Raw genomic sequence first — 26,777 nt, 5'->3', positions numbered from 1 at the left:
GATTTCAAGAAACATAGGCCAGTTTTCCAAGCCCATGAGATGAGTCCTAATTTGTCTCATAATATTCCAGTTCCCCTTTGTCAGTGATTGGCCTGAGGGTGGGCATGTGATCTAGTTCTGGTCACTAAGACACAAAGGGAAGCATGCAGAGGTTTCTGAGAAAGCTTTTGCTTTCCTAATAAACAGGAAAGATGCATTAGGCGCCATCGTGCCCCCGTCCCTCACACCTTCTTCCTTGCTGCCTTCAGTGCAGATGTGTATAGCATGAGGGTCAAGCATGACAGTAAAGGCGTGATGCCCTTAAGATGGCAGAGGGGACCATAGGCGGCCCAAGTGAGCTGCTGGACCAGTGCCAGCAACTGTCTTCCTCCAGACTTCTTGTTAAGTAGATATTAAATACCTTTATGGTTTAAGCCACTGTTAGCTAGGTTTTTCTCTCATTTGCAGCCAAATGTAATCCTGATTGGCACTGGCCATAAATGTTAGTGCCGCTCCAGCCAACTTCCAGAGAAGTTTAGAAACAGCCTTTGGTCAGCCTCCTCAACCTGGGGTCTGCTCTCCTGAACCCCCACCCAGCTTTCTTTTCATCCCCCAATCAGGTAGAATCCCCTCACCCTTACACCCACCCCACCACATCCTCCCCCATCAGCTGGCCAGTCCTCCTCATCCTTCACTGCCCACCTTGGATGACCTTCACTGACCTTGCCATTGCCAGCAGGCGTGGATCTAATTGACCACACTGATCAGTCATTTATTTACCAACCACACTTGTGGTGGCCTGCTGTGGATCCGCCATAGGGCCAGCACTGGACCCAGCGGGCAGTGCAAGTCCTTGGGAGTCCTCACTGATGAGGCAGTCAGCAGCAGCAGTGTAGTGGGTCAGTTCTGCCTTGGTGGGGGAGCAGGTAGCCATTTCCATACTGCTGTCTCCAAACAAAGGCTTTGCTTCTTTAGGCAAAGACCAGCCCTGTCTGTCCGAAGACTGACCTGAGCCCATCTCAGAGGAAGCTGCAGAAAGAGGCTCTTGTTGATGATCCCTGAGCAGGCAGGGCCTTGGGGTGGATATGCAGCTGGCCAGCCACCTTTCCCTACAGGCCCTATAAGGCCAAGGCCCTTAATGGCTAGAGGAAGCAGCAGTGGACACGGCAGTGGAAGATCTGGACTGGAACCTCAGCTGCCACTAACTGGATGTTTGACTTTGGACACAGTGTGGCCTCTCTGAGCCCCAGAATTAATGAAAGACAGAGGAGGTTAATAACGCCCGCCTATCTCACGGGCTGCTGCAGAGATTGAATGAGATAACTAGCAGGTACACCAGAGGCAGGGAGGCCCAGCTCAGTGGAGGTCGGCAGTAAGTGTTCGCTCATCCCCCTGCCCCCGCCCCCCACCCAGCAGAAAGCCCGAGCCGGGGCCCTGCACCTTCCGTGGGAGACCGATGGGGTGGTCAGGAATCATCCCGCCCAGGGAACCAGGTGGTACATGTGTGGTCCTTTGGTTGAGGTTGGGGGTTCCTTGGGTTCCCATGCTTTCTTCTGCTCTGAAAAATACCCTCAGTAGAGCAGCGCAAAAGTTGGGTTGGCGGCGGGTAGCAGGAGTCCCTCGTTTGTCTCTCACAGGAGTTCTAAAGGCTCTTAGGCTGCTCTGGAGTCTTTGCCCATCAATGTCAGGTAGACTGATTCATGGGCAAGGGCCATCTTCAGGGCCCACCCAGTACTAGATGCTCTCAGCAATGCTGTATTAGCAGAGGAAGGCTTTCCCCAGAGGAGCCCACTCTGCATGGCAAACAAACTCTGAAGGAGCCCTGCTCTTGGCAGTTAACAAGCATCTTCTCTGGACCTGCAGCTGAGGGAGGAACTAGAGTCCCCACCATGGCCCCAGAGGAGCCATCGCTGCCCATACTTGGAATGTGACCCCAGCTGTTTGGGGGCAGGAAAAGCATCTCCCGGAAGAGCCAAACTGACCTCCTGGGAGAAAAGGGCGGATTCCAGCAAATGTCAGCCACACAACAAAGGGGTATAGGAGCAGAAGGGGGTCCCCCCACGGAGCTGGGAAGGGGTCCAAATTGTCAGTTAAAATGGAGCAGGTTACCAGTGGAGTGCTGTGGGTGGTGTCATTTGAAAGTTATTGGCTCAAATTCCTTGTCCTTTGGTGGTGGCATCCTACTCCTGGGTCCCAGGAGGCTCTGATTCCCAACCTCACTCCAGCAGTGGGAAGCTGCCCAGGACTAGGTGTTCTCATCCTGGGCTGGATTGTCCCTTCCGAGTGACAGGTGTGATCTGAGGCAGCCCGAGGTAAGCTGGGAGTCTGGAAGGTTGTTTTTCTCTCAGCTCCCAAGCTGGGATCTGATTCCCATTTAGATGAGGAGTGGACACCAGAGCCCAGCCGTGGGGCTGGCTTGAGGCTGAGTGGGGGCAGGACCCTGCCCATCCCATTGATGACGGCAGGCCCCCAGGAAAGATGGGCGCCAGCAGCCTTGTGGGAGGCTCCCTTCGCTTCCAAGCCTGCCTTCCAGGTGCCTGTCTCCAGCTGTGACACTGGGCATGGAGGAAGATGTGGCCCATTGGTTGGGTCTCTGTGTGCTGTGGACATCATGGGGTCACCTTGGGTCACGAACCCCAAAGCTCTGCTTGGAGGTATACTGGAAGGTCGGGGAGTCCTCAGGAGGGCAGGGGCCGTGGTCGTGGTTGTGCAGTTCTGTCAAAGTCTCAGTGTGAGGTCACATTAGCCCAGTCCGGGAAATTGCCCAAGTCAAACATGACCCGTCCCCAGGTGTTGACAGCCAGAAATACACAGGCAATTCCAATTATGTTCATCACTACTCCTGTTTTCATCTGGAGAAAAATAAGGTTAGAGTCAGCACCCTTGGATCTGCTGGGCTGTCAGAACAAAGGTGAATAAGACGCAGGAATGAGTGCTCTGGGAGAAGGAAACAAAGGCTATTTGCTGGGCCTCCTGTCCCCTGTCCTTGCTCTGTGCTCACCCCACTCCCAGGCAGAACAGTTCATGTCCAGTAAGAATCAGCCTGGACAGGTGGGCTCTCCAGGCTCCCTGGGGCCTTTGGAAAACTGGGCCTCAGGGAGGCGAGGAAGTTACTGGAGGAGCCCAGGTCTGACTCCAGGTCCAGCACTCACCCCAGTGCTTTCAGCCTCCCACAGGCACATGCTGGCTTTTCCAGAACCTCCTACAGCCTTTCCAGTGCCTGCTCTGAGTTCTTTGTATGCTCACTAACCATTGCTTTCAAACCCTGTGGTAGATTTTCCACCGGGGATTGGAATTAAGTTTGCAGTCCCTGGTTTCTAAGACCCACCTCTGTGTGAGAACGCTCCATGGAGTCCCAAAGGTACCCAGCAGAGGCTCCGAGATAACTAACACCTGATTGGGCTGAGGGAGGGACCCTCTTTTCTGGCCTCCCCTGCTCTCACGCAGTTGCCTCCCCCTCACTGAGCTGCAGAGCTGCCTGCCTTCTCCCCACACAGAAGTCAAAGCAGAACTGAAGACTTCCTCCTTTGGCTGCATTTGTTCCCAAGGCAGCATCTGTTCCCAGGCAGTGGTGTCTCTGCCCCTCCCTGCTACCATGTCTGCAGACACCTCTACCCATCTCTTTGGCTATCATTAGCACTCCCCCCGCCCAGCCTTGCCCCTCCTGACTGCCCTCATGGGTTCTTGCTAGTTTGTGAGGTCCACCTTGGCCGTGTGGGACCCCCACCCTCACCCCTTCCAAGTGTTCAGCCACTCCCCTGGTGGGAGATCATATATCCCACCTCCCAGTTTGGGGAAACAAAATAGTCTGTGAAATACGAGATCATGTCAAAAAAGAAAAGCTGCATACAAATTCAAATAATGAGTTAGGTCTGGACATTTGGTGGTATTCCCAAACTGTTTGAATCACAGGTCATTAACAAATGGGGCATCCCTCATGACAAAAGCAAGAGAGCTGATAGGAGTGAATAAAAGCAGCTGAGTTACCATGTCGGAAACCTTGAGGTGTCCGTAGGAAAACACGATGGCATTAGGTGGGGTGGCCACAGGCAGCATGAAGGCAAAGGATGAGCTCAGGGTACAGGGGATCATGACGTACAGCGGGTTGAGGCCAATGGAACGTGACTGGGGAAAAACACAGCAGCACAGCAACATCACAGATGCAGAAAACAAAAGCTCCCGGGGACCATCACTCTGAAAAGCATTTCCGTAAAGTACTATGTGCATTCCCCCCTCTGTGCCTTTGTCCTGCGGGGTGTCCTTTGCCACATCTGGATGACAACTCTGCAGGACCCTGAAGGCTAAACCCCTAGGAAACCTTTCTGAACCCCCTCAATTCATTCAACGTATCTTTCCTGGGCACCTACCGTATGCCAGAGGCTGCTGGGCACTCCTGCAGCCCACATTTGCACATGAGTCTGTCTGTTCTGCCACAGAGAGAGCCTAGAGGGCAGGGACCAGGTCTCCCACCTGTGTGTGGGCCTCTGTATTGAATGTATGTTTCTGCATATTTTGGGATAATTTTGCATATTGGAATTTAGTATCCATCTTTTTTTCTTTTTTTTTTGTCTTTTGTCTTTTTTGTTGTTGTTGTTGCTATTTCTTGGGCTGCTCCTGCGGCATATGGAGGTTCCCAGGCTACGGGTCCAATCGGAGCTGCAGCCACCGGCCTACGCCAGAGCCACAGCAACGCGGGATCCGAGCCGCGTCTGCAACCTACACCACAGCTCACGGCAACGCCGGATCGTTAACCCACTGAGCAAGGGCAGGGACCGAACCCGCAACCTCATGGTTCCTAGTCGGATTCGTTAACCACTGCGCCACGATGGGAACTCCAGTATCCATCTTTTTTAAAATTCAGCCACATCTAACAGTGCCTGGTTTAGAATGGACAGATGCTCATAAATATTTGTTGAAAGAATGAATGACACCATAATTTGTAATATCTGCCAATAACTATCAAAATTGTCACGCAGATCTACACGCACATAAGGGCAGGCACATATGCAAAGATGTTCAACACAGCATGTAACAGCAAAGCACACAGGAAACAGGCTCAATGGTCATCCATCGCAGAATGGTTAAATAAAATACAAATACACAAAAGAGGGAATAGTTTGTAACTATAAAGAAAAATTGAAAAATTGAGTAGGTTTTATGTGCTAACACTGGAAAGATCTCCAAGATATATGATTAGGTTTTAAAATGGAGGTGCAGAACAGGACCATAGAATGGTACTGTTTGTTTAAAAAGAGAGTGTATGTGTCTGTGTAATACATCCAGAAAGATACCTAAGAAGTTAATAACAGGAGTTGTCTCTAGGGAAGAGGCTAAAGGGTAAAGGCCTGTATACTCTTTGGTATTATGAGACATTTTTAAGCCATGTATATATATCACATTTTCAGCTTTGAAAAATTATATGTGTTCCCATTTTATGAAATACCCTTCCACACTGTTTTTTTAAATGGCTTGATAGTATTACATTGTATGAATATATGATAATTTATTTCCCCAGCCCCCTACTATTATGGATGTATTTGTATAACAAAAAGTTCTGTGATGTGCATCTTTATAATCTTTCCTAAGATATATTCCCAGACATAAAATTCTTTTTTTTTTAACAATTACAAATTTTTTTTATAATGATTTTTAACTTTTCCAATATAGCCGGTCAGACATAAAATTCTTGAAGTCAAGGGGTATGAGCAAGTTTCAGATTATGGTTCCTGTGGGTCTCTGAAAAGGCCGCTCATTACTCTCAGAGTAACTGAGTGGTACCTGTCTGCTTCTTGGTTCCCCCATGGTGTGCACCCCGAGTGCGCCTCTGTGAGCCAGCTGAGGGGTCACCACCTTCCCCTTGCCCACAAGTGGATGCTGAGGCAGGAGTGTGAGGCCTGCAGGGAATCTAACTTGGGGCTTCTGATTCTAGAAAAGTTTGTTTTCGAAGGGCCTGGCCACCACCTCAGGTGAAGACCTCCATTGCTCTGACTTGGGGCTGGAGGTGAAAAAGCCAGGCCTCTGCTGGGGAAGGAAGCCCTCACTAGCGCATGACCAGCATCAGAAGACGCTCCTTGGCATCTTTTCATTCTGAGTACCCTGCTTTGGGGAGGGGGAGATGGGCTGCCTTGCTCTTTCTAACACTTTCATCCTCACTTGGAATGGAAGAAGAAAATCACTTGGCTTTGCTTTTTATACACATGAACACCCTGGCAGCTGAGTGAAAATTTACCAACCTCAGTCCAGTGTTGAGGCCTTTGGAAGTCTGTCTCCCATCTCCAGAATAACAGCTGCAGCCTCTCGCAAGCTTGTTTTGCATCTACAGAGGGTTGTCATAGCCCTCATCCTGCTCAACCCTCAGCCCAAGAGTAAGGGGAAAGAACTTGTGTGACATGTTGGAGGGTCCCACAACTTGAACGCAGGTCTTGACTACAGCCCCCGGGCTTTTTCTGTACCACCTTGAGGTCAGTACTGCCGTGTGATGAGTGACAGAAGGAAATGCAAGAAAAGATCACAGTAGATCTTCCTGTAAGCTCTGCTTTCTTCTCAATCCCAACTCAAAAATCTGCTTGCCCACAGAGCAGAAGTCTTTAGCCTGCACTCAGCACCCCCATCCATCACCACCACAACTTCTCTGGGCTCAGCCCCCACCCATCCCTGAGCCTGCCAACCAAGGCTCCTGGGAGTCTTCAGTCACGCACCCCGCTTCCTTTGTGGAGTCAACTTTGTCTTCCCAGAACATCTTCTCCCCTCTCACCATTCCCAGGCCACAGCTCCTGATGGAGTCTAGCAAGTGGTGTCCCTGTGCACTGCAGGCCTCCTGCTCACCTGTGCTGCATTCTGAGACACCCTCTATCATCCCCCCATGGCATTGGCCCACTACTCCTTGGTGTAAGCCCTGTCTCCCCAGCTTGAAAAGTAATCAGTTACATTTATAAATAAATTCAGAGCACCTTGTTCTTGCCTAGCACTTTGGTCAGCATGGAGGATACAAAGAAGCAGCAGCACAGCATTGAAGGCAGGCCCAGGGCCCATCAAGGGCACACAGTCCATGCCAGAGCAGGGCTCAGAGACCGGGGTCTCCAAAACCTGGCCAGGTTTGGGCCCCTGATGTCACTGTGTCTCTAGGAACCCAGGATATAGTCACAGGTTGGCAACTTCCTATGAAATGATGGCTAATGGTCATCTCTCCCAACAGGGTTACTCACCATGGAGGCAAAGATGGGCAGGAACAGGGTAGTGGTGGCCACGTTGCTTGTGCACTCAGTGAGCACAGCGATGAGCGAGGACAAGATCAAGGTGATGGCTGCTGGGGCCACAGCATGCAAGGGCTCCATCTGCTTTCCCATCCATTCTGACAGCCCCGAGTCCTGGGAAACACAGAGAGCCATCACCGCAGGACTACTGGCTTATGGTTCCTCCAGGGCCCACAGGGACCTTCATCTTTCTCCAAGGAGCTCAGCCCATCCTTCACTTCTGATTCTTCCTCTCTGCATACACACCATAGATGATCTCATCCATGCCCACAATACTGGTCTCCATTCTCACTCTGCTGTCACCTAAATCTGTGTTTCCAGCCCAGCTGGTCTGCTGTCTGGATTTCCACTCAGATGTCCCATTAACATGTCAGACTCACATGCCCCAACCTGAATTCATCCTCACTAGCAGCAGAATCTGCTCCCCCTGGGCTTCCCATCTCGGTGACTAGACTCACCTGCTGTCCAAGAGCTGGGGTCATCATGGGGTCTCTGTCCCCCTTATTCCTTATGCCCCGTCGGTCACCATGTCACCCAAAATATCTCACGTCCATCATCTCTTCTCAGTCTCCCACAGTTCTTAAAGCTCAAGGCAGTGATTTGAGCCAGAAGTTGGGAATTTATATTTGGGGCTTTGGGCTGAGAATAGATTGTCCAGGGAGAGAAAGAAAAGTAAACAGAGAAGAGACTAAGGGCAGAACCCTCAGGAACACTCATATTTAAGGAAGAACAGAGGAGAAGTCAGCAAAGGAGGCAAAGCAGGAATAGAGTTAGAAGGAAACAGGAGAGTGAGGATTTGGGGACCAACGGAGGCGGGGGGTGGGGGTGGTTAAGAAGAAGAAAGAGTGGTCCATGGAGCCCAGTATTCTGAGCCTGTGTTAGGTGAAGGTCATAGAACATCTGCTGGGTCTCCTCTAACCCCTGCTCTGCCTAGACCTCCACTCCAAACACCAGAGAGTTTTTTCCCAAGTGCATATCTGACCACATTACTCTCTGGCCTCAACCCTTCAGTAGCTGCCCACTGCCCTCAGAATAAAGTCCGCAATCCCTGTCTTCACCTCAGCAAAGTGACTTCTTCAGGCCCCACCAGGCTTATCTCCTGCTATTCCTCAGCTAGATACAACATGATTTTTTCTTTGCTCTGCTTCACTTCTTTCTGAAATGCTCTTCTAGGTATGTCTCCCTCTCTAGAATTGTGAAGTCCTCAAGAACAGGGGCCATATGTCAGTCTCCTCTATATTCCTGTCCCTGACATAACATAGACGTAATGGAAGGTTTGATGAAGAGTGAATGAATGAATCTGAGATGAGTAGATGGAGGGGTGACTAGACAGAGAGGAGACTAAATGGATGGATTTGTTAATCAAAAAAAAAAAAAATCATGTACCCTCTGTGTGCTAGGCTCTGTCCTAGATGCTGAGGAAGCAGCAAAAGCAAGATAGACCAAGTCTGTCAATTATATTCTATTTCTGGATGAAGGGATCGATGGAGGACAGCAGCACCAAGGGGGCTCCTCCCTCCCTCTGGCTTATTTCTTCCTTATCAGGGATGGGGAGAGGTAAGAAAGCTGCATTTGGGGGCATTTTCCCCCCAAAGCTATTCTTCTCCTTCTATGGCACTATGTAGCTAGCTAGAAAAATGTTTTAAATGACAACCATATCAACAAAGAGTTCAGCAGGTAGAAGAAACAAAGGTAATGGTTGAAAATATTCACAAAGACCTGAAAGAAAGGTTTACCTGGAATAAGTCAAAGCAGAGGTCATTATTACCAAACCCCACAGGAGACCTCACAGCATCCCCTGCCTCTCTTGCCTAACCAGGGTCCCTCACTCATTTCTGAAATCACTCGAAGAGCACATTCTCTATGCCAGGCACTGTTCATGGTGCAGGGCTCCACAATAACAAGGCAGAGGCCCTGTCTTCAAGAAATGTAGGTACGTGGAGGAGACAGACACAGAAACACAGAGGTGCAGCCTGGGGTGTGCTGGAAGGGAGGGGTGCAGCTCTCCTGGTGAAGGAACGGGCCCTGAGCAGCCCCCCAGCTGGAGCAGTTACCTCGCATCCTTTAGCCAGAGCAAAGCCGCCCCCCAGGAGCAGCACGATGCCCCAGGGTACTTTCTCCTGGACCACCTTCCAATTCAGCAGCGGAGGGGGATAAAATGGAGTTTTCCTTTCTAAGAAGAGACAATAAAATACACACATACACAACCCAGAGTAGCATTAGCAAGCAAAAGAGACCTAATCAAGGGGAATAAATGCCTACAAGGACAATGAGTACCCTCTCATATCTATAAATTAGCTAAAATTTACAATAATCACTACATCCATTGCTGGTGAAGATACGGTATGGTAAAGCTATTATATACTCCTGGCAGCATTATAAATTGGTGTCTTTTTGAAAAGCAACTTGCCAATATATGTTAAAACCTTTAAGACATATACTCTTTTACCCCCAACACCATCACTCCTAGATTTATCCTAAAGATACACCCTCAAAGAAAAAGCTATATACATGAAAACATTAATTTATAATAATGAAAAATAGCCAGAATGTTCCCTGACAGGGGAATGGCTACAGCCCCGTGATACAATATAATGCTGTTCTTAGAGAAAATAAATGTGAAGATTGTGGCAATAGCAGGAAATATTTCTACCATAATCCTAAGCAAAAATATGAAAATCAAAGTCAACAAAGAGGATTGAAATTGCGTATGTGTTGATTATGGACACGTAATACATATGAACTAACAAAGACTGGAAGGAAGAGAGAAATCCCCAAAATATTGAGGCATTGTGGGAAATGTGAAACCTCTTTCTGTTCCTGTGGTAAAATAAATAAGATTTCAAATGTGTAAAAAGCAAGAGAGGAGATTCTGTTCTAAACAATACAACGGAAGGCTTGGAAAGCATGCTGTGCCCAGATTTTGTAATCCAGCCAGTCCTTTACAACAGGGTGAGATTCTCCCTCCGGGGCCCAGGGAACCCCATGGAGACCCTTGGCTGCCAGGGCACCAACCCTGAAGAAGGGCGGGCCAGCACAGGAGCCTTACCTTCCTCAGTCTGGCTGCAGAAGTTGAACTTAGGCTTCTCAGAAGGCATGATGAAGAGCAAGCAGGCCACGAAGATGGCCACCGTGGCATCAGAGGTGTAACTGGGTAGGGAAGAGCACATAGGATTAACCCAGCTGGCTGCAGTGACAGTTATTCAGCAAACCTCCTTGGTGTCTGAGTGCTCCTAGGTGAGGACACTGGATGTTCTGAGGAAGGAAGCTGGATCCCCGAAGGTCAAGATCAGGAGGGGTGAGGTGGCCTGAATCCTGGCTGGAAACCAAGACACCCCCGTTCTTGCCCCGGCTCTGCCACCAACTTTGGGTGACCCTGAGAGGTTCGCGTCCCCCTCTCAGCCCGTGTGCCTTCATAGGTGAACCTGATGACTTTTCAGCCAGAGGCTCAGGGGTTCTGGGTCCACCGTGATGACCACAAGGACTTTGGAGCTCCCCTGAGCAGACCTTTTAAATGGAGTAAGCTGTAAAAGGCAGCTGTCTCCCTGTCCACACCTCCTGCCCTTTCTAGGATATGCATGTTCCCCAACCTTTCTTCCATTTCAAACACATAACACCTTAGCCAGGGGAGAAGCTCCACATTCCCCCTTTTGCCAAGTCTCTGTCTAGAGAAGATTCTGGACCCCAGGATGTGTCTTCAGAGGGACTTGTCTGAATCTGAAGAGAGACGAGAAAAGGAAGACGGAAGAACAGAGATTTGGAAACCAGAGCACTGGTTGGTCCCAGCCCAGTAAACCTCTTTCTGTCACACCCTGGCTGCCCTGCCAGCCTGTTGGAGCAGAGACACCACAGGAGCACATCTGTGGGCTGGTCAGGAAGCCTGGTGAGACGAAAATGAGCCCTAAAACCAACAGAGCACTCCAGAACTGGATGGCAGAAAAGGAGGAGAGCCACAGAGGGCACTGCAGACTGGTCACTTACCTTGTCTTGCCCTCCACCCAGGTGATCGACTGCCAGCCAGGCATGAAGCCGGGGTCCCGGGAGAACCACAGGCCAACCAGCAGGAAGAAGCAGAGCAGGACGTTGACCTCAGCGAAGGAGAGAGGTCCCAGCTTCCTGTACTCCGCCCATAGCACCTCGCGCGCAGCCTTTTCCTCACTCTTCCTCTCCAGCCCGCAGCCCCAGGACTCTTTAATACTGGAGAATGCAAAGAGGACGGTGGTCCGTATTGGTTGGCTCAGGGCTGGCTGAATGGAATCCTAAACATCGGGTAGCAGAACCTGGTGGAAAGCTGCATAGGTCTGCCTGTCCCCCAGGGGCAGGAGCAAGTCCCATCCTGCTCCCTGTTTGTCATCTGCCTACCTTACTTCACAGGAGGCAGTGGGGCAGTCTGTTTCATGTGTCCAGCTATGCCCCAAGGCTCTCCCAGAACTGGAGGGTGCCCCCAGAGGAGACCTGAGATGGCACAGGTGAGGTGGCCAATCTCCCAGTTCTCGGGGACAGTGGAGGTGGGAAGTGAGGATGTCCAGGAGGGTGGGAGGCTGAGCAAATGGGGAGCAGGGGATGGACAGGAGCACAGGAGGCAGAAATAGGCAGAACTGAGGCTGCCACTGGCTCAGGGGTCCTGGCAGGCACCCAGTTGCCTAGAGTCCAGATGCTCCCGCCATCTGGGGGAGGCAGTGAAAAGTTCCAAAGCCAGGCTAATGTGGGGCCAAGGCTCACTCACATGCTCCCTGTCTTCCTCCTCCCACATTGGCCCGGAGTGCCTTTGAGGGTAATAGGATGCCAGCCCCCATCATCAGGTGGCTCAAGAGGATGAAAGGAACAAGGACAGGTCCCGGCAGACAGGGTCAGGCAGTAACAGGGTAGGGTGAGTGCTTGCGTTCTGAGGAGCCGAGGTGTAGGATTAGTCTCACCTACTGTGAGACTCTGAGGCTCACAGAGGGTGTGGCTATGGCAGGAGGGAAGCCACCAGGTCCTGTCTTGGATGGGCTGACTAGGGACCTGTGCCCATTGGCCAGCAAGCCTGCCCTGCAGGACCTCCCCAGGGGAGTGCTAGTATGGGGGGCAGGGAGGGGGAGGGATTCTTGGAGGAATAGGGGGTACCTCAGCCATGGGGAGGGCCTGACCAGGGCCACTGGCACAGGATGCCAACCCCAAGAGTTCCTCTGAGGATTCCAGTCACACGTTCCAACCCTTGTCAGCCTGAAGGTAGTGGGTAAGGCCAAGGGGATTGTCCTAGAGAGCCTTTCCAGTCCCTCCAGGGGCCCATAGGAGTGCCGGGGTTGGTGGAGTACATGCTGAGGCACCGAATCCCAAAGCCAGGGCTGGCCATGAACCAGCTTGGAGAGGGTGAGGGTCATGCTGGGGATGGAGCGTGGCCTGGATCAGGATCACAGGGATGTCCAGATACAGCCTCCAGGGATGCTCGGGGATTAGGAAAGAATTGGCAGTGGTGGGGACTCAGGTGTGCACAGCCTACCAGGATCTCCGTGCTGGATAAGGGGCAAGGCTATTTGTCCCAAGCGTCACACCCTGGGGACACCCAAGTCATCCAGCATGGGAATGCCTCTGTAGGCATGGGAAGTGAAAGTTTGTGTTCTACCCACCACCAATCTGCTGCCCAGCCCATGTATGATGCTGGCAATGCATCCCAACACCACACCGGTGGCAGACTGGGGGCTGCACCATTTATGTTGTAAGTGCAGTTGTCCAGTGCTGGCCCCCACAGTGGTGCCACCAGGTCTTCAGGACTCTTACGCTAAGCGGTTTTACTCTCATCTTTGCATTAATCTCTCAGGTGACCACCAGGCTGGCAAGAGGTGCAGGCAAATGGATCCAGCTTTCCTATGGGAGCCCCAGGGGTGAGTGGGTGCAAAGTGTGATTCCTCAGTAGAATGGCCTTCAGTGAGATGCTGAGAACTAGGTGAACATGTTGCAGGAGAGGTAAAGGGACCCTGAGTGCCTCGGCCCTGGCAGGGGCCCAGAAAAACCCTCATCCCTTTCTCAGGGCTTAGCCTTGTGAGCAAAGTTGGATCTAAGCCAGCAGTAATATCCCATGAGTCCTAGGTGGTCCTGGGAGGGTCCTTGGCTGGATGTGGCCTAGAAAGCTGCCCATAAACTCAGAAAGATAATCTGAATTAGGCTGGAAGGAGTAACCTTGACATTGCTCTCCATGAGTAAGCAGATGAGGGATTCAAGTGAGGGCGACAGTAGCAGCATCTCCAGCAGCTGAGACTGGTGCCGGGAGGCATGGAGGTGGGGATCACCAGGTCTCAGTACACAGCAGGACGCAGAGCAGGACGCAGAGCAGGACGTGGCCTGGGCTGGAGGACACCCCTGCTATTCCCATCTTCAGGCTGAGTGCAGAAAGCTGCCTACCCCACCCCAGCCACCACACTCCACATCTGTTTGGCAAAACGGCCCCTGAGCTAGAGTGGCCTGTGAAGAAGGTGTAGGACAGGCGGGAGCCCTGAACCCAGCCAGAGGCAGACTCCAGAAGTCTCCAGGCTCCCTGCTGGCCAAGAAGAGCTAATGGAGGCTGTGCCAGGCTGGGTGAACCATAGCTCAGGTTCTTGGTTGTGAGTTCCTGGGAGCCTGATGTCTACCTCTAGAGGCAGGTAGTGCCCTGTGGTCTTGGGGCCAGGCCAGCTCCCTTCTGCTTGCTCCGCCAGGCTGAGAGGAGTCCACAGCTGGTCCCCTTGACACCCAGTGGTGCCTTGGCCTCGAAGCAGTCAAAGGCAACAACCTTTAGCCATCCCAAGAGGAGATCGTTATAGACTGGATTTCCCCCCCAGATACACATGTTGAAGGCCTACCCCCTAACGTGATGGTGTTAGGAGGTGGGCCTTTAGATGAGGTCTTGAGGGTGGGACCCCACGGTGGGTCGGTGCCTGTCTAGAGGAGGAAATCTCCAGAGCACTCCCACACCAGGCCCTCCATGCGAGGACACAGTGCCAAGGCAAGCACAGAGGGAGCTCTCACTAGGAAACTGACACTCTCTGACACTCTCATCTGGGCTTCCAGCCTCCAGAACCCAGAGAAGTCAACACCTGTGGTCTAGGCCGCCCTCAGTAGGCTGCTAGGCTGAGACAGGGATGGAGGGTAGTGGGCCGGGGCTCCAGACCCAAACTGCCTGGATTCAGATTCTCAGTCCCATGACTTCCAAGCTGTACAGCCCTTCATTGGCCACCTAACCTCTCCCTGCCTTGGTTACCTTATCTGTAAATTGGGACCAATAAGAGTACCTACCTCTCGGGTTGATGGGAAGGTTGATTAACATAGGTGGGGTGCTGAAGGTCATGTCTGACACTCAATAAATGTTGGCTGTTGTTATTACCATTGGCCCATTAGGAGACACCGGTACCCTCCTGCAGCCTGTGACAGGTCTGGGGCAGGTGTGAGAAGCAGGACCAAGAACTGCGATCAAAACTAAACTATGCAGCCAAGCACCAGTGAGAGCGTCTTCCCTTTCACGTGGGGCCCGGACACGGGGCAGGGTTGGTGTGTGACAGATGTCTTCTGCAGTCGTGTGGCAGCATTATAGCTGCTTTGATTATGGAAAGAGACTTTTTAATAGCCGTTTTCAAAGCAGTTCCTCCTTCAGAAGGAAACTTATCAAAATGTCCCCTTTGCCCAGTAACTCACAGGTGTTCGTGGGCACTTTTGCCTCTCAGCTCTGAGATCTCCTCTCTCTGGCCACATAGGCCTCTTGGTTTCATTGGGCTCAAGCTCCTTTTGAATTAAGGCACAGAGTACACAGCTCACAACTGAGTACTTTCTATTCCAGTGTAAGAGGGTCACCTTCGAGCTGTAGATAAATTTGTGCTTTTAAAAATGACAACATTTTGAGAGTTTCTGTCATGGCTTAGCAGTTAATTTATCTTACTAGCATCCATGAAGATATGGGTTTGATCCCTGGCCTTGCTCAGTGGGTTAAGAATCCGGTGTTGCCATGAGCTGTGGTGTAGGTCACAGACGTAGCTCAGATCATGTGTTGCTGTGGCTGTGGTGTAGGTCAGCAGCCACAGCTCCAATTTGACCCCTAGCCTGGGAACCTTCCTATGCCACAGGTATGGCCCTAAAAAGCAAATATTAATAATAAATGAATCAATAAAAATTACAACATTTTGAGGTATTTGTCAATCCCTCGTCATGGTTTCTGTACAGAGTCTGTTTGCTGTCAAGGTTGACTCATGGGAAATTTTCTTGTGTGCTGGGAAGAGGAGGGTAAACTTTGCAGAAGCTGCGTGCGGCTGGGAACATTAGTAAGCATTCAGTGAATCTGGGTTTGGACTGATTGGGATATTATCAAGCAGTGCTGTGACCTGGCCTAATGGACATTTGCAGCCAAGTGGAAGTCTGTCCAGCAGTGTCACTGGCACCAAGAACAAGCTTCTCGTTAACTGCTTTGACTCACGTCAGTGGCACACCTGCTCTTTCTCCCCAGACCAAGTGCTGGGCTGGGTGCAGGGGTCAGAGAGGACTTACTACCGGCCACAGAGGAGCTCAGGTTGGGAGGGGTGGCCCTGGAGCATGGCACCAAGGCACCAAGGGGCAAGGCATGGAGTGCCTGGGGAAGCCCAGAGCAGCAGGCAAGCACTCCGTCGGAATTGGAACGGGGGTTAGGGCAGGGGGAAGTGTGGCTGAGGAAGCAGTTTCTGAACTGACCTTGAAGACTCAGGAGGTTGGAGGGTAGGAAGACAGGGAATGGCATTTCAGGAAGAGGCAACAGCAGGTGCAAAGGCACAGTGAGCAGCAGGGGTGGCAGGAAGTGGAGGGCAGACTAGCAGGAGATGGGGCTGGAGAAGTAGTCAAGGCCAGACGGGAAGAACTCTAGGCTGGCCTGCTGAGCCTGAGAGGTTTTCTGCAGGGCACAGTTAGACGCTCTATTCTGTAAGCAGCTCAGACTTACTTGAATCTCGTATAAATAAACTGTAGCCACAGCCAGGAGAGCAGCAGCATGATCAGCATGTTAGGGAAGGCAAATCCAAACCAAGAGGCGAAGTTCACGATGTCTTTGCTGTCAGGAAACAATCTAAAGGGAGAAACACGGGTCCATATCTCTCCCAGATGCTGAGCTGTGGAGAGTGGGCAGGCTGGATCCTGCGGGCGGAGGCTGAGAGGTGGTCTGGAGCAGGGGCCTCGTCCTCCTGAGGTCCAGCCACCCACATCCATCACTCGGCCTTACCCAAGTCAAGCAGGGGCCCCAGAACATGGCCACACCCAAGATGAGCCTGAGGAATGACCAAGTGACCCTCCTATGGGTCCAGACCCCACTGAGAAGGTCATGAGACTCTCACAAAAGTCATGGCCTGTCGATCCAGAGAAATACACCTTTGTACACACATCATTTGGCCAATAGCTCCAGGGCATCCATGGGTACCTCAGAGCCTCCCCAGTGGGCTTCTGCTAGGGAAGGGCCCCCTTAGGAAACCAAATCTCCAAAGCTTCCCTGAGTGGGAACAGAACACGTTTCCTGTAGCAGGAGGAGGGTCCCTTCCGCCCCCACCCCCAGGCTCTGCTCCCTTTAGCCCAGTGGTGTCGGAGTAGCCAGAGCTTTTCCCACTCAGCCCAGACAGGCTGCTTTGCCCAAAGGAACTTCGGGGAGAACCATAAGGTTATCATCACAGAGAACGCTCGCAGGAGCAAAGAAGTCTTGTTCGGATCTCAGGTGTCTGCCCGGTCAGGCTGCAGGCCTGCCTTCCCACCTCCCAGCTGCCCTCCCAACCCTGGTCCAGGGTACTTGTCTGCACAGGAGGGGCACCTTCATACTTCTCTTCCTTCCTTCTCTGCCCACTGCAATTTGTACTTACCTTCCTTCTCTAATGCATTCATGTCACCGCTGGAACTCTCCAGGCGTCTGCTATTCTTAGCCCCCTGTGAGCATCTCATAGGCAGGGCCCAGGTTCCTCACACTTCTGTGACCCCCGCCTCACCTGGCACAAGACCAGGCACAGAACTGGGTCCTCAAAGCCTGGGTTCCTCTGTGGCCAAGGCTGGAAAGTTCCAAACCACCCCATGGTCCACCTGGAGCCTCCCAAGGGCACACATCCCCTCAAGGGCAATTAGAGGGGCTATAGTGAATTAGCTGAGTGACCTAACCCCTCACCTTTCCCAGTGTCATAGGACCATAGCCGTTAACGACCAAGGTCATGAAGCAGCTTTGAGGGAAGTGTCTTTAGGGGCATCTATTTTCTATAGGTTTTAATCAAGGACCCCTCTTCTTGGACTGTGTTGTCATTTCCCATGACTAGCCCTGCATTCAATCCACATTCCCTGTCTGTGCAAGAATCCTGAGCCCAGAGAAGAAAAAAGCAGAAAGCAACCAAGTCTGTAGACATCTGCTCCTGTGCCCTGTGGGGTCCTGAACATGGGCAGGGACCTGGGACACAGAGGCTGCTGGCAGCGCATCCTCCCACCCCTGTGGGGCCCCAGCTCCAGGGCCCAGCTGAGGAGGCAAGAGAAGTGGAGAGGTCCCTCCAGCCCCGTCACCGCCCCCCCAACATTGTCCCCAAAAGGCATGGCCAGTGACTCACTCTTGCATCTGGCCCAAGAGTACCACGTTGGGTCCTGTCCCAGTCAGGGTGGCAGTGCCTCCAATGCTGGCTGCGTAGCACACGCACAGGGTCATGGCCTTGCATACGTTCTTCCTCTCATGAACCTCCTGCTTCCTCATGGCAGGGCCTTCGAAATTTGCTTGGTTCCCTGCGGCAGGCACACTGCTGTGAACTGAGCCAGTCCTGGGGGCCACCTGCCCAGCGCCAGCTCCTGACCCTGCTGCTGACCTGAGGATCTGGGCATGCCAGCTCTGCCAGCTCCAGCCCTAGGTTTTCTCTCCTAAGACTCCAGCCCCAAACTGTAGTCTGGCCCCATCTGCCTCCCAGGCACTTCTCACGGCAACCTCAGTCTCCTCAGTATTCTGTGCATATCCGGCAACTTCACACTCCCTTCTTTCCTGCCTTCATGCCCCTGCTCAAGCCATTCCCTTCATCTGGTGGAGGGGGTGGGGGGCTCCAAACCCATCCCAGATGTCCTCTCCTAGCAAGGCCTCTCCCTTTCCCTCGGTGTCTGGCTTATGGCAACCTGTGGCCTCCCCCAAGACAGATGCACTGTTCAAGGGGCCTCTTGACCCTGTCCCACCAGGCTCCGTGAGTCCAGAGTATGAGTGTGTCTGCTTCATCTCTGTATGCCCAGGACTGGCCCAGGGTCTAGCAGTTGCCATCAGCACAGGCCCCAAGTGGCCCCATGCTGGGCCCTAGGGAGCAGGTAGTGGACCAGGCAGAGGAAATGCAGGCACTGACTGACTTCCCCGAGCTCGGAGCCTGGAGGGAAAGCAAAGGAGGGACAACCAACCCCAGTGCCTGTGTGAGTGGAGCTTGGAGGGATTTGGCCTGTTTGAAGAGACCTCCTGAGGATGAGCAGAGGTAGAAGGAGGAAGGGGCATCCAGAGGTGCTCAAAAGAAGTGCAAATGAATAACCAAACCAACATGTATTGATTTCTGTGATGGTGGGAAGACAGAGGGTGGGAGCGTGCTCTAAGCTCTACTAAAGCAGCTAACTCTAATGCACTAATCACATTCCCAAAACTTAGGAAAGCAGCATTTTCTAAGTATTTCTCTATAAGCCTTTTTAAAGGAGGGCTCCAGGAACCAGGGAGGTGGCCAAAGATTTTGGTGACAGGGAGGAAGGCAAACCCTGCAGCACCCTGGCCAGGGGCTCACCTGGCAGCTCACCAGCCTTGCCCTTGTCTGCCAGCTCCAGGGCCCCAAGGCTGGCCTCGGTGGCTGTGCTCGTGGCCTCCATCTGCTGCAGCACGGCCTCCACAATGGGCACCATCATGGCCGTGGTGGCCGTGTTGCTGATCCACATGGAGAGAAAGGCCGTGACGCCCATGAAGCCCAGCATCAGCCTGCAGAGGAGGGGCAGGGAGGAAGCCAGAGAATCCCCCACCCCAACTCCCCCCGCAACACTTAGGGAGCCAGGGTTTAGGTCCCGCCCCGCAGGGGTGCCAGGAGCCAGGGCCAAGGTGCTGAGGCCAGTTCAAGGCTGGGTAGTCCAAGAGGGGCTGAGTTTCAGTGCCTTCCCCACCTTCGTCCCTTCCTTCTGCCTCTTGCCCACAAACACAACTGATGTCTCCTCTGCTGGCTACTGGGTCACCCCAGTCATTGTTCTAAGGAGCCTACCGTCTAGCAAAGGAAGCACCAGCATCCAGATGGTGCCGACCCAGCGTGGACCCTGACCTGACCTGGGGTGCCCTGGAGCAGCCCTATGTGTAGATAGCCTCAACCTCCCACTTCTGTCTGGAAGATTCCCACCCACCCTGACCCTGCTCCTCCTGAGTGGAGAAGGGCTGCATGCAGTCAGACTTCAGGAGTAGCAGGAGCCGGGGAGGGGCCTGGGGAAGTGGGACCTCCCTCATGGCTGACACCCTGCCACACCCCTCTCCATTCACACCGCTTGCTGCCCTCCCCTCTGCAGTGGACCAGATCACCAAAGAATACTCAGAAAACATGTTCTCTTTCCATGTAATGCCCCACCCTCCCCTTCTGTCCCACCTGTCCCTGGAAAACGCCTCATGGTCCCTCAAAGCCTGCCAGACAGCATCCCTTCCTTGTGGCCTCCCTCCCAGTTCACACAGTTGGGGCTGACCACACCCTCCTCTGTCTTCTCTGGGATGCGCATCACTGGCTGGATTTGGAGAAACTGTTCCCACGTCTGCCCTTAGACCCTGAGCAGGGAAGATCTGATTCTTCTCCGTGGGTCTCGGACATTGGGCACAAGGCCAGGAGCAGAAGGCGCTCGGGGAGGACTGGCTGAATGAGACCCACCTCTCGGTCCCCATGCCCCTCTGTGGTCAGGCTCATCCCCAGGGCTACTAACTCGCCTGAAGAAGAGTCTGGGGGCTGCACTGTACTGGGGTTTAGCTGGTGTCGGAGCAGTATGACCTCATGGACCCCTAAGTACAAAGACTGCAATCCAGGCTAGGTGCAGGATCAGAGTTAACGTGAATGAGGCTTTGACGTGACGCTCTAAGGCAGCCAGGGGGCCTCAACATACAGGTCACCCCCAGGACAGACAGCGCCCCAGCAGCTGGAAACCAGGCTTGAAGAGCCAGATGGCAGGAAGGAGCAGAGAAGCATATGTGAAATCCTGGATTTGGGGGCAAAAGTGCTCCAGCACATTCCAGAATGAGGCCCACCCACTGATGGAGAAAAGCCAACCACTCAAAGGATCCTAAGAACAGGAATTCTGAGGCCTCACATTTCTAGAAAATGCACTGGTTTTTGATTTGACCCTAAAATTCAATCCCTGAAGGGGCTCGATGCCATGAAGGGTAACAGAATCACAAAGCCCTCCCTCCACTCAAGGGCGCTGAGGCACAGCATGTGCTTGGGCATCAGCCTCCTGGAGGGTAGGCCAGGGTCTGTGTGTGCTCAGGGCCCAGCATGGCCCTTGACACAAGGACATAGCAGGAGGGATTTACCATGGACTGACCAGCCTGCTTTCCCAGGGCTGGGGTGGGGACACTCCATCATTTAGGGAGCATGCTGTCTCAGAATAAAATTGCATCCTGTGTTCCCAGTTGAGGGGGCAAAGCCTCGTCACCCAGCCAGGCCCAATCGCTGTGTGACCATCAGCAAACCATTTAACCCCTCTCTGCTCAGATTCCTCATCTGTGGAAAAGAACTTGGGCGGTGGGAATAATCCTCAACTCTCAGAGATGTGGCGAGAGTTAGATGAGCTGGTCAGCAAGCCCCCAGTATCATGCATCCAGTATACCCAGGTGATTGTGCTGTATCAACTCCATGGCTGGGCTGGAATGGCCTCTGACTGCTCCCTTAGCAGTCTAAGGTCTAAGATCTAGATCTAAGAGAGTCTAAAATCTCCCTTAGATCCTGGAGTGGAGTGAGACTACTGAGTGATGTGGGGACAAGGAGCTAAACAGCCCCTTTGCAGAGGGAACAGATGTGCCAGCTTTGGGGAGATGACCTTTCTGCTTCCCCCTGCCCTGGGGAAGTTAGTTGAGCCGTCTTTTTCCTGTTTTTCCCACACCGCCCCATGGGGTATCAGGCATGGCTTGATCCAGCCTCCATCCACCTTGTTCCCTGTGGAACCCTGCAGCCCCTCCCCCAGGAAGTCTTCTGAACACAAAGGGACCCTCGCTGACCAGTCTTCTCCAGACTCAGAGAACCCTTACCCCCTGTTGCTTACCATTTTCCCCACCCCCCACAACCACCCATGCATCTGGCCTCTCCAGCTAAGATTGTCACATGCTGTCAAGCCCAGGTAAGGCCATGGCCAGCCCCTGCCTGTGGGTGATCTGGTCTGGGCTTGGTGCACTGCAGAGTCCTGCGTCGTAGAGAGAGAAGGCGTAATTACTGTGCAGGCTTGGCCCCCACCCAGAGAAGCGTGCGCAGGGCAATCCTCTTGTGCAGGTTCCAGTGCTCCACAGCCACGGCCACGATGAGGCCGCCCAGGAACAGCATGTTGGTGTCCTTCATGTACTGGAGGCACACCTGGAGGATGGTGGAGGCCCCGTCAGCCCTGGCCCCGCCCACACGCTCCTTGGGCTCAGGACCACCCACGTCCCCAGAGACAGGCAAGCAAACCAGACACCGACTCCAGGGCAGCTTGGAGTGGGGGTGGAGGGTCAAGGGGATGTCTATGCCAGGGTATCATCTGGTCCCCTGGGGCCTAGGCAGCTCAGAGGGGTCAGAGAATGAGCTTCCAGGAGAGAAACTGGAAGCCCCCAGATGCTCTGGGCTGCTCACCTGCTTCGAGTCCATAATCTTGAAGAGTGGGAAGAGCAAGGCAGGCATGAGGGCGGTGACAGCCAGAGGAATGACTTCTGTGCACCAGTAAACGGCCATGACAGTGATGACGTAGGCACACCTGACAAACTGTAGAGACAGCCCTGAGGCCCAGTGTGCTGCCACGGCCCCATCTGCCACCCCAGAACACTCAGGTTCAGAAGAGGGTGGCTCGTCAGTGGGAACCCCCTGCTCCTCTCAGCACAGCTTTCTGGGTTCAGGACAGTGAGGGGGGGGGGGCACAGGACCTGTCGTCGAGAGACAGCTGTCCCACTGCCCCTCAGCTGCGCAATCCTGGACATCTCACCTCTCCAAGCTTGGCAGCCACACCTCTCCACAGGGCAGTGAAGAGGAGGAGGACGGGGAGGAAGAGGGGGGAAGAAGGGGAAAAGTGGAAGAAAACACTGTTTTTAATGACCCACTCTAAAAATTAAATCATTTTTTTCAACGTAAGTGCAATTTTTAGGAAAGTCTTCCCAAAGCACATCCTCAAACTCCTGGGATCTGTTCCTAATTTTCTTCTCAAGAGACTGCTCCACTCCAACTTGCCCAGCTCCCAGAAGTGCATGTTGTGAGCCAGCTCATTCAGAAAATGGCCAGAACTGAGTGTTTTCATTATAATTGAGAACATGGTACTTGGTGTTCATTAGCCTCTCTCTAGTGACAAAGGTCTCAAGCTTTACTGTTTATATTAAATCCTGTGTGAACTACCAATTCACACTCTTTAGCTACTCAGCCTCTGGGATCTTGGCTCTGGAGTCAGACAGACTCTGGTTCAGGTGAAAGTGCTTGCAGTCCTGGCCCCCTGCTCGGCTGTAGCCCGTGGTCTCATCACTTATTAAAATGTGAAGAGTAACATCCACCTCCCTGAGGGTTTTTTGTTTCATCAGCATTTTTGCTATAATCATTATTAACCACCCGGACTCTGCCCTCTCCCTCATTCACCCCCTCCTGTTAAATCAGCTGAGGCAGGGGCAATAAGGGGTTCACTGTAGAGAATGAAAAAAACAGTAATACCGTCTAAAAATCAGTCTCATCATCATGTGATAGCAATTCTCAACAAGGTCTTTTTTGTCTTTGCCTTTTCTAGGGCCACTCCCTCGGCATATGGAGGTTCCCATGCTAGGGGTTGAATCTGAGCTGTAGCCACCTGCCTACGCCACAGCCACAGCAATGCCGGATCTGAGCCGCGTCTGTGACCTATACCACAGCTCACAGCAATGCCAGATCCTTAACCCACTGAGCGAGGCCAGGGATCGAACCCGCAACCTCATGGTTCCTAGTCGGATTCGTTAACTGCTGAGCCACGATGGGAACTCCTCAACAAAGTTGATAAAATACTCCTCTCAGTCTCAACCCTGATCCCTCTCCCTGCTTGTTTCAGGGCCTCCTTGTAAATAGTGGATTTAAAAGTACCCATTCTTAGCAGAACAGCACACAGAAAGTGGTTTTTTACTATTTAAAAGCACTTAGAAGCGGCAGGTGACACCAGTAACCAGTTTTCCCGGCACACGGCTTGGAGGTGCCAAATGTAACCAACCCAGAAGACATAGGCTATCTGCCCCCTCACCTCTATGCCACCGTCAGGAGGCCCAGGAGATGCCCCGTCCCTGAATGATACCAGCCAGCAAACTCGACCCTCCCTCGTCTAAAATGCTGCCAGAGTGTTGTGGAGAGAGCAGAGAGGACAGCTAATCTTGAAGAAGCCCGAGGAGGGGAGGGTGACTGTGCAGAGTGAGACGGACTCTACCTGCAGAGAAGAGCCTGGTTGGTTCCCTCTGCGTCAGTTCAGAGCCTTCCCTGCAGCTGAGCATGTGGCCGGAAGAGCACTTAAAGCTGAGCTTGCAGCGGACACTGGGACTTAAAAGTCAGCACGCAGCACAGTGCCAAGCACATAGTGGGGCTCAATAAACATGTTAAATGCACAGCTGAAGAAAACCATGGCCCATTATCTGTCTATTAACAAGTGAGGGTGTTTGTGACCCACTGCCTAATGAGGAAATGTAGCTAAGAGAATATGCTGTGTGCGTGTCTTATGGGATTTGAAAATATTTCATTTTTTCTTTATACTTTACAGACTTCCAGAATTTTTTTTTTACATTTTAATAACGCAATGAATGCATTGTTTATTCAGTAAAAAGCTATTTTAAAAAAAAGAAAGGACCCAGAGAATGGGCAGAAAAGCAGGGCAGAGATGAAGACAGGGGGGAGCAAGGTGCAGGGTAAGAATAAAAGAACTCCTGCAGGAGAGGGCCCGGGGCACTGGCAGAGGGTGACATCCCCTGGGCATCACTGTCCCTCTGGGATGGAGCTGCCCAGACTGCCAAGTCCCCACAGCTTCCCTACTCCTCTACCCCATGCCCTGGGTTTCCTTGCACAACTTTGTGGCCATGGGGTGGGGGTGCGGGCCTCTTCAGTGGTGACCAAAACAGAAGCACAAAGGAAGTTTAAAGAAGACAGGGTTCCAGGCTCCCAGGCACCTGCCCCACTAGGAGGGAAAGCACATGAAGGCAGCCTTCAGAACAGGTTTCACTGATGTCTCCTCCTCCCTTGCCTGATCCTCACTCCCAGGGCAGGATAATGACACCCACGCACAGCCCAAGTTGGGGTCCCATCTCAGGGCCACCTGCATATGTTGAGGGGGTGGGGCAGGAGAAGTTTGGGGTCTTGGCCAGACTCTCCTGGAGCAGGAAGGTCAGCCAAGTTACTATAATTAGTCTAGGGAACATCACTCCCCATCAGCAGAACTAAAATCACCCCCCCCCCACCTAGCTCCCTCCTCAGACGATAACAGCCCTAAATCTCTTTCTGCAGAGAAAATATGGCCCCTCACAGTTGGTATGCCAACTAAAGAGCCACCATAGTTGGCTGCTGTCCTTGGCCCATCCAGGGTCTGTGTGCAGCCCACCCAAGGGCTCCTCCCAGCCTCCCCTTCCCCACCCTAGGAACTGGCATGATTTTTTTTTGTTGTTACCTAAAGCCAAAAAACCAAGTCAAAATCAAGCCGCCTTGTTCCATTGTACGGAGGAGAGCACCAAGGCCCAGAGAACACAGGGGTTTGGCTCTGAACACACGCAAGGATGAGTGAAAAGGTGGAAGTCTGGTTCTCTTGAAGACTGGCTTCCTGATAGCCCAATTCTCCCCACTCCTCCAGGGCTACCCTCAGAGCATCCCCTAAAGAGCTCCTCTGTTTCCCAAAACTGCCTGGGTTGGGGGAGCAGAGGTTTTCTGTCTGGGCTGAGAGTGAAAGGCTGAAAGAGGGAATGAGGAAGGAGCAGCCAGCAGCCACAAAAGGCTTCAAAGGGCTCGGGCCTCTGCCAAACAGGCCTGGCACAGCCCAGCAGGGCCCGGGCCAGGGCTCCCAGCACCGCCCCCACTCTGTGGCCAAGGCCATTCATTCTCTGCCTCCCTCCCGGGCACTAGGAGGCCAGGGCTCGGGACACTGCTTCCCTGCAACCCTGGGCCATGCCACCCAAGGCGTGAGTGCTGGGAACATGTCCTGCCTCCTGTCACAGCCACAGCAGGCAGAGAGCAAAAGCAGGCCAACCTGACCTCCCTTTCAGCTGGGAGCAGGATTCTGACTCAGCTGTGGCTCCCCAAGTTTCAGAGCTGGAAAGAAATGTGGATCATAGATTAGGAAACTGAGGCTCAAAGGAAGGCCAGAGAGTGGCAAAAACAGCACTCAGGATCCCCTTAGGTGGTGATCTTTTTCTGTAGGTCCCCAATTGACCTCGGAAGTCACTACTGCGGGAAAGTCCTCACTGTCTAAGAGGCGGGAGAAAGAAGGGAAATAAGCACCCAGGCTTCCTGTCGGTACAGGTGGCATCTGAGGGGTGCCTGGGAACCAGCTTATGCACTAAGGGGAGATTCTGAGCCTGTGGATAGGTTGTGTGGCTAATTTCTAGGTTTCTGTGCTTGCCAGGACAGTTCTTACCCCCCTGGGATCTGTGAACCCCAAGGTCCATGCCCTTCAGAACTCTTTGCAGGGCACCTCCCATCGCACCCGGAGCTCCCAAGGGTGCGTGCCTCAGGGGAGCCGTGCCCCCCGAGAATCCGTTTGTGCCACCTAATGTTCCCAGGTTCCATGCCCGCTGCTGGGCACCTGGCACCCGGAATCCACGCGGCTGTCCAGAGACACAACTGACCTTGGCGGGCATCAGAATGATGAGTGGCAGCAGCAGTATCGGGGTGACGAACAAGATCACGAAGGACTTAAACTTGGAGACATAGCTCAGTGCCGAGGCCATCGCGGAGGGAACCTGGCGGGAGAGGCGAGAGGGGCAGCCAGTTTCTTCTCGCGCTTAAGAAGGGGCCCCAGTCCAGGGGGTTGGAGGGGGCGGCGGCAACTCCGCCTCCCACAGTGGGGCCTCCTCGCGGCCCAGGGGCGGGGCCATCCCGCGGGGTCGGTGGGACAAGCCTGCCACCCCCAGCTCTGTCTCCGGGTGGCGGTGGGCGGCGCCTGCGGACTCCAGCGGTTCGGGCGGGATCTCCAGGGGTGGCTTGGTCCCTGGCACCCCCTTGCTTTCCTGCGGTGCCCTAGACAGGCGCGCCGGGGGACGGCCAAGCTGGAGCGATCGGTCATTCAGTCTACCGGCTTGGGCGTGCGACCCCCTTCTGCACCCGCACCTGCTCTTCCTGGGCCCTGCCGGCGTCCCAGGTGAAAGTCCCCACAGGCTGATGGGTCTTTCAGATCCGTCTCCCAGCCTCTCCCTCTTTTTCACCTGGTTACTTC

At 53.1% G+C, this 26,777-nt stretch overlaps 1 protein-coding gene across 1 annotated transcript; it reads right to left on the bottom strand.

Annotated features, from left to right (window-relative positions):
- Positions 1-1,805: 1,805 nt before the first annotated feature.
- SLC13A5 (solute carrier family 13 member 5) lies at positions 1,806-26,689 on the bottom strand. The gene is made up of 12 exons (XM_047757530.1): positions 26,191-26,689; positions 22,007-22,135; positions 21,615-21,751; positions 18,956-19,143; positions 17,771-17,939; positions 16,147-16,269; positions 11,214-11,429; positions 10,282-10,382; positions 9,287-9,405; positions 7,185-7,346; positions 3,967-4,104; positions 1,806-2,831 (listed from the first exon to the last, which is right to left on the bottom strand). Exons 1-12 carry the CDS (start codon positions 26,290-26,292, stop codon positions 2,706-2,708), a joined length of 1,710 nt encoding a protein of 569 aa, XP_047613486.1. The 5' UTR covers positions 26,293-26,689; the 3' UTR covers positions 1,806-2,705.
- Positions 26,690-26,777: the final 88 nt, after the last annotated feature.

The sequence above is a fragment of the Phacochoerus africanus genome, chromosome 14, assembly GCF_016906955.1.
Source record: "Phacochoerus africanus isolate WHEZ1 chromosome 14, ROS_Pafr_v1, whole genome shotgun sequence".
Lineage (NCBI taxonomy): Eukaryota > Metazoa > Chordata > Mammalia > Artiodactyla > Suidae > Phacochoerus > Phacochoerus africanus.
Note: the sequence above shows the minus strand (reverse complement) of the source record. Positions and strands in the feature narration are given on the sequence as shown.